Source organism: Dermochelys coriacea, chromosome 2, assembly GCF_009764565.3.
Source record: "Dermochelys coriacea isolate rDerCor1 chromosome 2, rDerCor1.pri.v4, whole genome shotgun sequence".
Lineage (NCBI taxonomy): Eukaryota > Metazoa > Chordata > Testudines > Dermochelyidae > Dermochelys > Dermochelys coriacea.
The window spans coordinates 172,762,632-172,776,669 of NC_050069.1; the positions used below are offsets into that span (position 1 = coordinate 172,762,632).

At 41.2% G+C, this 14,038-nt stretch overlaps 1 protein-coding gene across 1 annotated transcript in view; it reads right to left on the bottom strand.

Moving 5' to 3' along the window:
• Window positions 1-14,038, bottom strand: part of CNTNAP2 (contactin associated protein 2) — a 1,664,903-nt gene that overhangs the window by 528,658 nt on the left and 1,122,207 nt on the right. The window contains exon 11 of the mRNA XM_038391157.1: window positions 1,072-1,178. Within this exon, the coding sequence (XP_038247085.1) occupies window positions 1,072-1,178 (107 nt within the window). The remainder of the gene's footprint in view (window positions 1-1,071; window positions 1,179-14,038) is intronic.

A 14,038-nucleotide genomic window follows, 5' to 3' on the forward strand; every position in this document is an offset into this window, starting at 1 on the left:
GTCAACGGAGAAAGACAGTAAATGGACAAGTCTTCTTTATCTTATCTACCACTACCACCTGGATCGATCGATCTTCAGCTGTCGTTAAGACTGCGCCGATCACAACACATCCGCCATTCTTCTCGCTCTCTTGCCTTTCTTCTCCACATTCGTCCGAAACGTTTAACAATGTCATCTTATCTACCATATTTTAGAAAACACTTTTCAAAATGAAAACGCCTTTTTAAATGTATGCTAGAAAGACAAGCACACACACACGCACACACACACAAAATGGCTTGCCCTGCACATGTAAGTCAGATGCTGTAGAAAGTACAAGGACATCCCTTTTCCTCTCTCTCTTCACTCCCAGTATATCAGTAGAGGAAGCAGCTGTAATATGGCTACAATCAATATGGCTTGTAAGCAGTGGGTACTAATAGTACTGCCTGCAGTACTTACCATAACAGAGGTAATAGTTTGACTTTCAGAATGGCCAAAGAGTCACTTTGCACATGCGTCTGTTTCAGTATCAGGATTTATCTACACTTAAAATGGTATAGCAGCAGCGCCACTGTCGCACTTCAGTGTAGACACTCACTCTAGTGACAGGAGGAGTTCGCCTGTCCCTGTAGGTAATCCACCTTCCCAAGAGGCAATAGCTAAGTAGATGAAGGAATTCTTCTGTCAACCTAGTGCTGCCTACACTGGGGAATAGGGTGGCCTAGCTACATCTCTCAAGAGTGTGGACGTAGCTATGCCGATGTAAGTTTTTAGTGTAGACTAGCCTTTAGTGACCAAACACTGCCACCATTTAAGAGTTCTCAACAACACTAGGCAAGCATTTAGTATAATGACTGAAGAACTCGTGTATCCATTTGACCACCCAGTATGGAATATTAACTAGTCAAAATGGAATGTGGGCCAGATGCAAGTGTCAGCATCCCTTCTCTCACAAAAAAGTTCTATGGGCTCTTTAATAACCACAGATTGCTCTGACTTGGACTTTTACATCTCAATCAAAAGACATCAGTATTGTGCATGCCTTCTATATTATATTACAGTGTTGAAGCAAATCACAGTGTCACTTACAGTTGTGACAGGTGGCGCCATTGTATCCAGTTCCATCACAAGTACATTTGAAGCTGTCCCACGTTTGGGAGCATTTGCCACCATGTTCACAGTGATTGGGAACACACCTGGCAGGACAAGAGACAAAGAGAAAAACAAAAACAAATAAACAACAAGATTTATGAATGGCCAAATTTTGAGCTGCTCAAGTAATACATCATATCAATGCCAGTTTGCCCTACATTCATAATTAATCCTTGTTGTTTTAGGTAAATTAACAGAATTCATGACAAACTGTGCCAACCACACAAAAGATGATGTATCACAGCCTGCTGTGGCCTCTTTTCAAACAAAAGTAGAAAAGGAAGACAATAGTGAGAAACATTCACTTATCATAAATTAAGTTTTTAAAGGCCATGAATGACTAGTACCAGGATCAGCATAACATCACAAGCCATGGATTTTTCTGTTGTGCAGGTGATGCCATGGATTCAAGTCCCACAAAGCACTGAAATTTAGAAAAGAATAGCAGTGAGATTCTCTTAATCTTTGTCTTGCCCACCATGGGATAAGATGGAGGCAGCTTGCCGGCTGGCTAAGATGGAAGTTACTAACTCTGCATTATTAAAACAAACCAGGTGCTGTGAAGTTCAGAATAAAAGCTTTAACAGGCTTTAATTCACTTGTGGCAAACGTAATTCACCTTTACCCCACCTGCTCCCCCACTCAGCTAAATTATTGTCAGAGAGCTGAGGAAATGAAAAAGAAAAGGTGGAATGGAAATGAATGAAAAATAGGGGAAATTATATCAGAACATACATTTATTATTTGAAACAGCCACAAAATGTAATTTCAAAGATTTGAGTTTGACCAGTGTCTTTTCTATCAAAGATTCATTTAAATAGGAATTATCATAATACTTTTGCTTTTTGAAACTATTACTTTTCTCTTCTTGGAGTATGCTTTGAAATCTCATTTCAAAGAACCATTTTTTTCCTTTATTAAATTTCTTTTCAGCCAGTCTCAGGACAGATTTTGTGCTTTCTGATCAAGGGTTAAAGAAATTTTCCTTTCATGTTGAATTTGTCCAAATAATATTTATGAACTACACTTCTACATTTTTACATTAAGGGAAGATTATTAGACCTCCTACCAACCAACAAATGGAAATATTTTCTGGAAACATAATACAAATTAAACTATAGTTATCACCAGGATAAGTTTGAAATTCACAGCATCCCTGTAATAGCTAACACTAGACTCTTTGTTAATTCCCATCGTACACCTTAATGCATAATAGTCTATCTGGAATTTTGGAATTATTAATTTTGGAATTTTCCTTCTCTCCCATACTATATGCGCATGCATCATTTCCATTTTACAGGAATGTTGCATATGTATCAAAGAGAAAAATATTTTTGACAGAAACATATTGGACACTTGGCCATAGTGCAGTTCACCTCCTTCTTCAAAATCGTTATTGTTTATACACACAGAGTAAAAGCTTTTTAAAAAAATGTACTATACGATCTGCCTACATTCTCTATTATACTACAGTGAATGAGGTGTGTCACTGAAATCTGTTAGAGAATTTCAAGAGACTAATAAAAACATGCTTAAAGAAATCATTTTCTGAATGAAAAACTAAAACATTTTTCCATTTTAATATTAAGGTACAATATCCTGTAGGGATCTGTGATCTAGAACAGCAAATTTCCAATTATTTGGAAAATTTCCATTTTCTATGAATCTATGGATGGTTGGTGTTTTGGTGACACTTTAAAAGTAGTTCCATTGACATAAGACTGACTCACACTTCTGTACATCTAGACAAAGCCTGAATTCTGAATGTAATTTTCTGTGTTTTTAAACCTTGTCAGCTATATTCAGATTTTATTTTCTTAACCACTTTGTGGTTTCATAAACACTGAAACCCTAAATTCATATCTTGCAATATATTTGGTAAATTACTTTCTTCTCCAAAATCATTTCATGCGTCACTTTGGATGTATTTCCTTCCTTATTTCTGTTTGAAACTAGATTTCCTTTAAAACAATTTCCCACTGACAAAAAAAAATAAAAATAAAAAATTTCTATATTAATTTGGACAGATATTTACTGGTACTATATATTTATTTGATATTTACTGATCCTGGTACTAGTCATTCATGGCCTTTAAAAACTTAATTTATGATAAGTGAATGTTTTTCACCATTGTCTTCCTTTTCTACTTTTGTTTGAAAAGAGGCCACAACAGGCTGTGATACATCATCTTTTGTGTGGTTGGCAGTTTGTCATGAATTCTGTTAATCTACCTAAAACAACAAGGATTAATTATGAGTGTAGGGCAAACAGGCATTGATATGATATTTACATGAAATCTCAGTAATAATGCCAATATCCAATTTTGCGTTTTACTACTATATAACTTACTTTTATACCAGTATAAGTAGCAAAGCTAATGTTGTTTTGGTAGCTTAACATATACTATCTTAATTCATGTAAATATGAAAATCAATATAGATATTTATTGACACCATCTACCTGAGCACACTTTTTTATTTAATTTATTTATTTATATAATTGGTTAAAAGTTTTAAGTCAAATCTATCCAACAAACCACAACCCCATTGTTAGTTTTGTGTGTCTTGTAAGAAAGCTAGCTTAACCCAACTTCCTCTGGAATATATTTTTTAAAATCAACCTTTTTACTTTACTAAATACTAATTTGATATAGTTCAGGGTGAAAAGTGATTCAAACTATAGGGAATTTTAAGTCAGCAGAATGTAATAACTTCAATATAATTTGGTGAGGACACCAAGATGAATAAATACTGTGAGGCAAATCCACAGCCAGACCAGGGCTGTGCCCACTGGCTCCCTTCGAGGAGCAGTAGGAACTGTCTGGGGTTCTCTGCTCAGTGTCCCACACTGGATCCCTGCTTTTGACCCTGTGACCCTCACATCTGTCCCTGTTTTTTCATTAGTTGTTCTCCATATTTACTTGAGACCTAAGCCCAGTAGCTCCTCCCCTTAGGCTGCAGAGAGGGACCTTTAGATGCGAGGGGGTGAGATTCTCAATAGGTGCCATGACTCACTGCTCCAACAGAGCCTGCAGTGACTCTTCACTCAGGCATGCAGCCACAACTCAGCTGCACTGACAGCCTGTAAGCAGAGCCTGCAGTGATGTCACCCTCAGGTATGCTGCAGCAGCCTATCCCAGGGCATGGCCCAGGTCAGATGACCCCCAGGCACAGGTATTTCATTGACCTCCAGCCCACTTCAGCCTTGTCTGTGCCCTCCTGCAACCTTTCTCCAGCCCTGCATTCCCCTCCTGACTACATCTCAGCTTTGACCTTTGGTCTGCAGCCAGACTCCAGCTACGATCTTGATTTTTGGCTGGTCTGTCGACTCCAACCTCAGTTCTGTTCCACGGCCTGTCCCCAGATCCCAGTTTCACCTTTGTCCTGACTTTACGGCCAGTCCAACCCCCAGGTCTGACTGCTTAGAACCCAGAGCCAGACACTTATGCTGTTGGAAAAAATGCTATAAAGTATATAGGGTAAAATTTTCATAAGTATTTGATCATACGTATATCTGTGCATGGAAATCACCTTGTGTAATTTTGCACACACAATAGAGTATATACATGCAAGACCCATTTATGCTCTATTTGCACTTGAATTGCATGCACAAATGGATTTTGGATGTCTCTGTTTCATCTGGTTGTATACAAACTTGCCAGATTTTAAAATTGGCTTTCTTCTGTTGGCCAGAGGAGCATCCTCACACAACTCCATGATTCAATTTCTTTTTGTGATACAGATTTCTATTACCCTGGACCTTACGGTTCCTTCATATCTCCTATATCTGCTAATCTGCTATAAGCACCTCCACATCACTCCCCATGTACACCACTACCTCGGTTCCACTGTGCTAAAATCTGCATCCATATCTTCTTCTCATCTTGTCTTGACTATTGTAACCCCATGCTCTTTGGCCTCATTTCCCAGCTCTCCTGATTCCAGGTCAAAGAAATATGACCCTCTCCTCTCCATTTTTAAATAAAATCATTGACTCTCCATTCCTTTCAGAACAAAGTTCAATATTACCTCCTTACTGAAACCATCTTCGACGTTTCTGCAAACTACCACATGGACATTTATATTTTTTTTTCTACTTTGCCTACACTTGTTTAGCACTGGGCCACTTCTTCACACACACTTGGCAAGAACTTTACTTACAGAACATTGACATTTGTGACACTTAACTAGTTTCTCCATGTTTTTCACACCTCACATGAAAGCAAATACTTTTTGCCTTTCCTTTTATGGTATATTTAATTTCTCTGGATACTATATTTTTATTTGAACTATGTGATTTTGTTATTTAAGCTTGAGGTTGATGATGTAATCATTTTTATTGGACCAACTTCTGTTGGTGAGAGAGAACATAAGAACAGCCATACTGGGTCAAACAAAGGGTCCATCTAGCCCAGTATCCTGTGTTCCAACAGTGGCTCATGCCAAGTACTTCAGAGGGAATGAACAGAACAGGTAATCATCAAGTGATCCATCTCATCACCCATTCCCAGCTTCTGGCGAACAGCAGCTAGTCATCCCTGCTCATCCTGGCTAATAGCCATTCATGAACCTATCCTCCATGAATTTATCAAGTTCTTTTTATAACCCGGTTATAGTTTTAGCCTTCACAACATCCTCTAGCAAAGAGTTCCATAGGTTGACTGTGCACTGTGTGACAAAATACATCCGTTTGTTTTAAACCTGCTGCCTATTAATTGCATTTGGTGACCCCTAGTCCTTGTGTTATGAGAAGGAGTAAACAACATTTCCTTATTTACTTTGTCCCCCAAGGATGTTAAATGTAATTATACTATGGTCACTATTACCAAGCAATTCAGCTATATTCACCTCTTGGACAAGATCCTATGCTCCACTTAGGACTAAATCAAGAATTGCCTCTCCTTTGGTGGGTTCCAGGACTAACTGCTCCCAGAAGCAGTCATTTAAAGCATTAAGAAACTATCTCTGCATCCCGTCCTGAGGTGACATATATCCAATCAATATGGGGATAGCTGAAATCTCCCATTATTATTGAGTTTTCTATTTTTTTATAGCCTCTCTAATATCCCTGAGCATTTCACAGTCACTATCCTCATCCTAGTCAGGTGGTCGGTAGTATATTCCTACTGCTATATTCTTATTATTCAAGCATGGAATTAGTATTCATAGATATTCTATGGTATAGTTTGTTTCATTTAAAATTATTACTTCACTTGACTCTATGCTTTCTTTCACATATAATGCCACTCCCCCATCAGCACAACGTCTTCTGTCCTTCTGATATATTTTGTAACCTGCTACTACTGTGTCCCGTTGATTATCCTCATTCCACCAAGTGTCTGTCATGCCTATTATATTGATATCCTCATTTAATATGAGACAAGCTTTCAAGCTTACACACAGCTCTTCTTCAGGCCTGGGAAACTTACTCAGTGTCACAGCTAGATACAAGACGGAAAAGATTGTTTAGCATAAGTAGTTAACACATTTCAAGGGGCCATTCAAGCATCATCAAGTCTAGTTCAAGGTCTCAGTATTATCCTCAAGGAGCTGCATAACCTGGGTCCCAGATATCTAATAGACTGCCTAAGGCTCCAGGACAAGGGCTGTGATCAACTACTCTTCTCCTCAGGCAAAATGGAACTTTCTATGTAAGGGTAAAGTTAATCCTTGTCCAAGATAGGGCATTCTCAGGGGGCTAGTCCCAGATGGTAAAAGGAATTCCCACAGGGAGAAAGGACCATCAAAAATGTCACCCGCTTTGCTTCAATACCAGGTTCACTTTTTTGGGTCTTGCCTTCTCTAACATAAACACTGCGGGGTGTGCATATTTTTTTTAAAAAATATCCCCCAATAATACAAACCAACAAAAATGTCTACCAAAACCAAAACATTTCATGGAACATACAATTCTACATGGGATGAGACAAAGAAGAAATCACATATGACAGACGTTAGTCTTGTCGCTTATTGCACTGCTGAAAAGCATCCAGATACTACAATATAAAATAGAGCAGAACATTAAGGAATAGTTGGATATGAAAAATTCTATACAAAATAACACTGTGTTGAGTTATTCTCAACATGGAATTCAATCTTTTCTTTCTCATCTTCAAAGCCCTAACTAATCTTGCACTTGCTTATGTCTCAGCATTGATTTTCTCTTACTCTTCCTTTAGCTCCTTCTAATCCTTTCCTTACTGGCTCCTTTCATCCCTTTCTCTGTTTCATATCTATTAAGCTGTCCATTATGGTTTCAGTGGACTTCCAGATCTTTTTCAACAGTTGCCCTCTCGTGCCTCCTTCAAATTTCTTTAATCCATTCCTTCCATTAAATCTTTAAATCCATTCCTTCCTTCTTGCATGGATCATCACACCTTTCCTTATCTCAATGTTTTGCCTTGTTTGCCTTTGTATAAAGAACTATCTTATTATTTGCATTACAAACATACTGATGATATTTATGTTTATCCCCAGAGAAATATTTCATAGAATGTTAAAGTTACAGCTAAGTAGTCAAAACTCATTAAATGAAAAGATTAGGGTTATATTCACAATCTTAACTCTGTCCCTTATGAATCTGCATTATGATACAGTAACAAAATGGATATGAATGTTCCCACTGTCCTTTTGTTGCATACATGCAAAAGGGATGAGGGAGTGCTTCTGCACATATTTCACTACAGATGACATAGCTAGATTACCCATACATGTATGTGCAGTAAATCCTCCTTAGAATTAATGTTACTTGCTTAGGAAAAAGTTACATAAATTATGGAAGAAATACCGCAGGAGTTTGGAATAAATGCCATAGGACTTTGTAACTTTGAACAGAAGTTTTATATGATAATATAAGCTAATTTTGTCTTTGTCTGTCTGTGTCTTTAGTATTCTTAGCATCGTGTAATTGTATCTTCCTTCATCTTCATTTATTTAATAAAGCCTAAATAAGTTATTACAGGATTGGACTGAACTTTACCTTATTGGATGACAGAGGGAGATCCAAGGTGGAACTGACCTGTGGTATGTATATGGTCCTTTTGGAACAGAGGAACTTGGGTTTTCTGTGATATTACAATGAAAGGGGCCTAAAAGCACAGGGGGCTGCTTCTTTGGTGTGAAGAGGGACTGTAGTTTTCAAGGGGACTGTTTAGTTTGGTTTCTGCTGCTGCACGTTAACAGGAAAACCGCAGCACTAAATGGTCAACTCAACGTGCTTTGCTTGGTATGAGAGAGGAGGGCGCTGCTGTTATGAAGGTTGCAGAAGCCGAAAGACTATGGCTTACTCTGGCCGCCTGCAAGCCGAATTCTGTTGCCTGGCACTGCATGTGTGATCTCTAACACCAAAGCTGCAGGCACTCAATATAAGAAGCAAAATGCGACCTTGTACCAAAATCACATGTGCTTTGTAATGTGAATAATGTTGTTCAACGTGAAAGAGAATAGCCATTGTTCTGTAAAATGTATCTTTTTAAATACTTCACTCCCTTTTTTTCCTCCAACAGCTGCAGCTGTTTCAAGCCTCCCTCCTCCGTCCCAAAGACTCTCTCAGATAAGGCGGCGAAAAAAATGCATGCGCGATGAAGTGTTCTCTGAGCTCATTCAGTCATCCAGCACTGACAGAGCTCAGCAGAATGTGTGGAGGGGCACAATAGCAGAGTACAGGAAAGTGGCCGATGAACGTGAGGAGAGATGGCCGCAGGAAGATCAGAGAAGGCATGATGCAACACTGGGGCTACTGCAGGATCAAATGGACATGCTCCAGCATCTGGTGGAGGTTCATGAACGGCAGCAGGATCACAGACTGTCTCTGCAGCCCCTGTTTAACTGCCCCTCCCTCTTCCCCAAGTTCCATAGCTCCTCACGCAGATGCCCAAGAACACGGGGGATGGGCGGGGGGGGGAGGCTCCGGGCGCCCAACCACTCCACCCCAGTGGACGGCCCCAGCAAGAGAAGGCTGTCATTCAACAAGTTTTGAAGTGGCCTTTTCCTTCCATCCTACCCTCCTCCCACACCCCAACCAGGCTACCTTGTGAGTTATCTCACTATTTTTATAATCAATTAAGAAAGAATATGTGTTTTTTAAACGATAGTGACTTTATTTCCTTTGCAAGCAAGCTGTGATTGAAGGGGGAAGGGTGGGTGGCTTACAGGGAATTTAGAGGCAATCAAGGGGGCAGGTTTTCATCAAGGAGAAACAAACAGAAGTGTCACACAGTACCCTGGCCAGTCATGAAACTGGTTTTCAAAGCTTCTCTGATGTGCAGCACTTCCTGCTGTGCTCTTCTAACCGCCCTGGTGTCTGGCTGTGTGTATTCAACGGCCAGGTGATTTGCCTGAACCTCCCACCCCTCCATCAACATCTCCCCCTTACTCTCACAGAGATTTTGAAGCACACAGCAAGCAGCAATAACAATGGGAATGTTGGTTTCGCTGAGGTCTGAGCGAGTCAGTAAACTGCACCAATGACCCTTTAAACGTCCAAATGCACATTCTACCACCATTCTGCACTTGCTCAGCCTTATAGTTGAACAGCTCCTTACTACTGTCTAGGGTGCCTGTATATGGCTTCATAAGCCAGGGCATAAGGGATAGGCTGGGTCCCCAAGGATAACTGTAGGCATTTCAACATCCCCAACAGTTATTTTCTGGTCTGGGAGCCGTTTAAACAGACCAGAGTTCCTGAAGATGCGAGCGTCATGCACTTTTCCGGGTCATCCCACGTTGATGTCAGTGAAAGGTCCCTTGTGATCCACCAGTGCTTGCAGCACCATTGAAAAGTACCCCTTGCGGTTTATGTACTGGCAGCCCTCGTGGTCCGGTGCCAAGATAGGGATATGCATTCCGTCTATAGCCCCACCACAGTTAGGGAATCCCATTGCAGCAAAGCCATCTAGTATGACCTGCACATTTCCCAGCGTCACTACCTTTGATAGCAGCAACTCAATGATTGCGTTGGCTACTTGCATCATAGCAACCCCCATAGTAGATTTGCCCACTCCAAACTGAGTACTGACTTACCGGTAGCTGTCTGGCATTGCAAGCTTCCACAGGGCTACTGCCACTCGCTTGTGAATTGTAAGGGCTGTTATCATCTTGGTATTCTTGCGCTTCAGGGCAGGGGAAAGCAAGTCACAAAGTTCCATGAAAGTGCCCTTATGCATGCGAAAGTTTCGGAACCACTGGGAATCATCCCAAACCTGCAACACTATGCGGTCCCACCAGTCTGTGCTTGTTTCCCAGGCCCAGAATCGGCATTCCATGGCATGAGCCTGCCACAGTAACACCATGATCTCCAAATTGATGGGGACCGTGGTTTTAGAGAAATCTGTGTTCATGTCCTCATCACCGCGCTGCCGTCGCCTCCTCACCTGGTTTTTTAGGTGCTGGTTCTTCATAAACTGCACAATAATGCATGAGGTGTTTACAATGGTCATAACTGCTGCGGTGAGCTGAACGTGCTCCATGCTTGCCGTGCCATGGCGTGTGCTTGGGCAATCCAGGGAAAAGGGCGTGAAATGATTGTCTGCCGTTGCTTTCACAGAGGGAGGGAGGTTTGACTGACGACATTTACCCATAATCACCGCGACAAATTTTTGGCCCCATCAGGCATTGGGAGCTCATCCCAGAATTTCAATGGGCAGCGAGGACTGCGGGAACTGTGGGATAGCTACCCACAGTGCACTGCTTGGAATGTTGACGCTTGCCGCGGTACTGTGGATGCACCTCTGAATTAATGTGCTTAGTGTGGACGCATGCACTCGACTTTATACAATCTGTTCCCAAAAATCGACTTCTGTAAAATCAGAGTACTTTTGTAGCGTAGATATGGCTTTAGAGTCACAGCTGGCACTGCGTTAACTTCCCTATTAGCGAACAGTCTACCCTGAAGTGAAACCCATGGTCTTGTGATAGTAAGGGGCATGATAAGGCCCATTCAAACAAAATGCACCTTAATGCAGCCAAATGCAAAGTTAAACATCTAGGAACAAAGAATGTAGGCCATACATACAGGGGACTGTATCCTGGAAAGAAATCCTGGAAGGACTTAGGGATCAAAACAAGCAACTCAATTTGAGCTCCTAGAGTGATACAGTGGCAAAAAGAGCTCATGCAATCTTTGGATGCATAAGCACGTGTGTTGTGAGGACAGAGTTGATTTTACCTCTGTATGTGGCATTGGTGAGATTGATACTGGAATACTGTGTACAGTTCTGGTGTCCACATTTTAAAAAGGATGCTTTAAAAATTATCTTGGGTGCAAAAATGAGCCATAAACTTGATTCAAGGGTTGGAGAAAATGCCTTAAAGTGAAAGACTTAAAGCACTCTCTGTTTAGCTTATCAAAAAGAAGATGGAGAGCTGACTTGATCACAGTGTGTAAGTACTTTCATAGGGAGAAAATACTGGATACTAAATAGCTCTTGAATCTAGCTGAGAAAGATATACCAAGAACTAATGGCTGGAAGCTGAATCTAGACACATTTAAACTGAAAATAGGACCTCCCCCTTTTTTTTCTTCAGTGAGGGTCATCAACCATAGGAACTATTGAAGGGAATGCTGGATTCCCCATCTTTTGATGTCTTCCAGTCAAGACTGGATTCCTTTCTGGAAGATATACTTTAGCCAAACGCAAGATATTGAGCATAATACAGGGTGAAACTTAAGGGTCTGCAATATACAGGAAGTCAGACTAGGTTATATAATGGTCCTTTCTGCCTAAACACTACAAATCTGTGAACTCTAGAATATTATCAGTGGTAGGTCCCACACTTCTCAACGCATTCTTTCTTCTTATGTCCATACCTGATACTCTTTCCTCTACCATGTTTACAACCCACCATTCATCTCTGGACTCGAGTTTCCAATAAATCTAAAAGGGTGATCTGGGGTACGAAAGTGCTTAAAGCAACATTTTGGGCCCATTTCTCCAATGCATTGTATGTTGCGTAATAGTTTACACCTGTGCAAAACAAGTGCAAATGGGTGTAAAATTCTACCATTTTGTCGTAACATTTCACATCCTCGTTGCACATGTGTAACTGATTGTAGAAGAAGCCAGGCAGTGGTGGATTAGCCCCAAATTTAAAAAGAAAATAAAAGATAATGCTTTTAACTTCTAAATCGCCTTTCATCTAAGGATTTGAAAACACCTTGCAAACATGAATTAGGACTACCATTATAAAGTAAGCACTATTAGATCAGTTTTACAGATTGGTACGCTGATGGTCACAGAGTTTCATAGCTTGCTCCAAGTAAAACAGTTCACTAGTTGCAGACCCAGGAAAATAGTCCACAATAGTCCCTTATTCTAGACAGCACCCCTGTAGTGAACAGCTCTTCAAAAAGCAAGTAGAATGTGTATAAGCAGTAATAGAAACAAGTAGTACTGAACCACAGGCTGATCAGATGATACTAAGGGGCCCCATCATAGCTGACAATAGACTACAATTACCTGCTCCTGTCAGACGAAATAGAGGAAAAACAGCTGATCTGACAATCTAGACAAACTCTTGGTTCTTACAATTTAACAAGTGTTTAGTGTGACTTTGAACTTCTCAACAATAAGACTATCATCCCATACTCAAGGCAACACATTCAAAAGGCAAATGGGGCAGATTGTAAAATTAATTCAGGTTCACAATAATGCCCAGACTAGTTTGATTTGCTGCTGATTTCTAACCTGATTTTGCACAGATGCATATAATTAAATGATGGTGGCATTAACAGATCCTTAATGAATCAAAGAGAACACAGTTTCTTATTTATTACCAGTGTGTGGACTTCCTGTTTCTTTGGAGCATGTTATCAAGCTTGTTTTATCATACAGGTTAAAAACCACAAACTGCCTAGCAGTTTTAACCAGTGTGATTTACAGAGAGAAATCAGTATTAAAATATGCAGTGACATTTCGTTAAGCAAAGTTCCTTTAGGGCACATTCAGAGAAAAGGCTGCCAAACTGTTAGGAGTGTTATCTCTAGAACAATAAGTTGCTGTTACAGACTGTTTGCAAGAGAAGGATTAATGAAAAACTGATGCAATTAAAAAAAAGGCAAAGAAAAAAAAAGCAGTAGTTAACTCATTTGAACTAAGTTGTCTTTTTGGCTTTGTTCAAATTCAGGAAACCCAGTAATTTCTTGTTATTATGCAATAATACATGCTAGTCTATGTAACTTTCAAGGCATTTGAAAATTATCTGCTTAACAATAAAATATACTGTGTATACATAACTCTGTAAAGGTAGACTATATACCAAAGGTGGGCAAACTACATCCGGCCCGCGGGACCCTCCTGCCTGGCCCCTGAGCTCCTGGCCCAGGAAGCTAGCCCCCAATCTCTCCCCAGCTGTTCCTCCTCCCTCGCAGCCTCAGTGCGCCATGCTGCCGGTGTAGTGTATTAAACTGCTCCGCATAGGAATGTGCTATTGGTAGCAGTTACGGAGAGCAATTTACTACACTACACCGACGCAACGCTCTGAGCGGCGTGGCTGTAGCACCGCCAGCCACCGGTGCTCTATGCTGTGCGGGAAGGGGGCAGGGAGCAGGGGGGTTGGATAGAAGGCAGGGGAGTTCGGGGTGGTGGTCAGGAGGTGGGGATGGGGGTGTGGATGGGGTCGGGAAGGTCAGAGGGGGGGAACTGGGGAGGGGGTTGAATGGAGATAGGGGTCCCGGGTGGGGGCAGTCAGGAAGAAGTGGAGGTTGGATGGGGCAGTGGGGGGCAGTCGGGGCAGGGATTCTGGGGGCAGTCAGGGGACAGAGAGTGGAGGGTGGGTGTGTGGATGGGGCAGGAGCCCTGGGGGGGGGCCTGTCAGGGGGCAAGAAGCAAGGGGGGGTGGATAGGGGGCAGGGGCACAGCCTGACACAGCCTCCCCTAACCAGCCCTCCATACAATTTCTGAAACCCG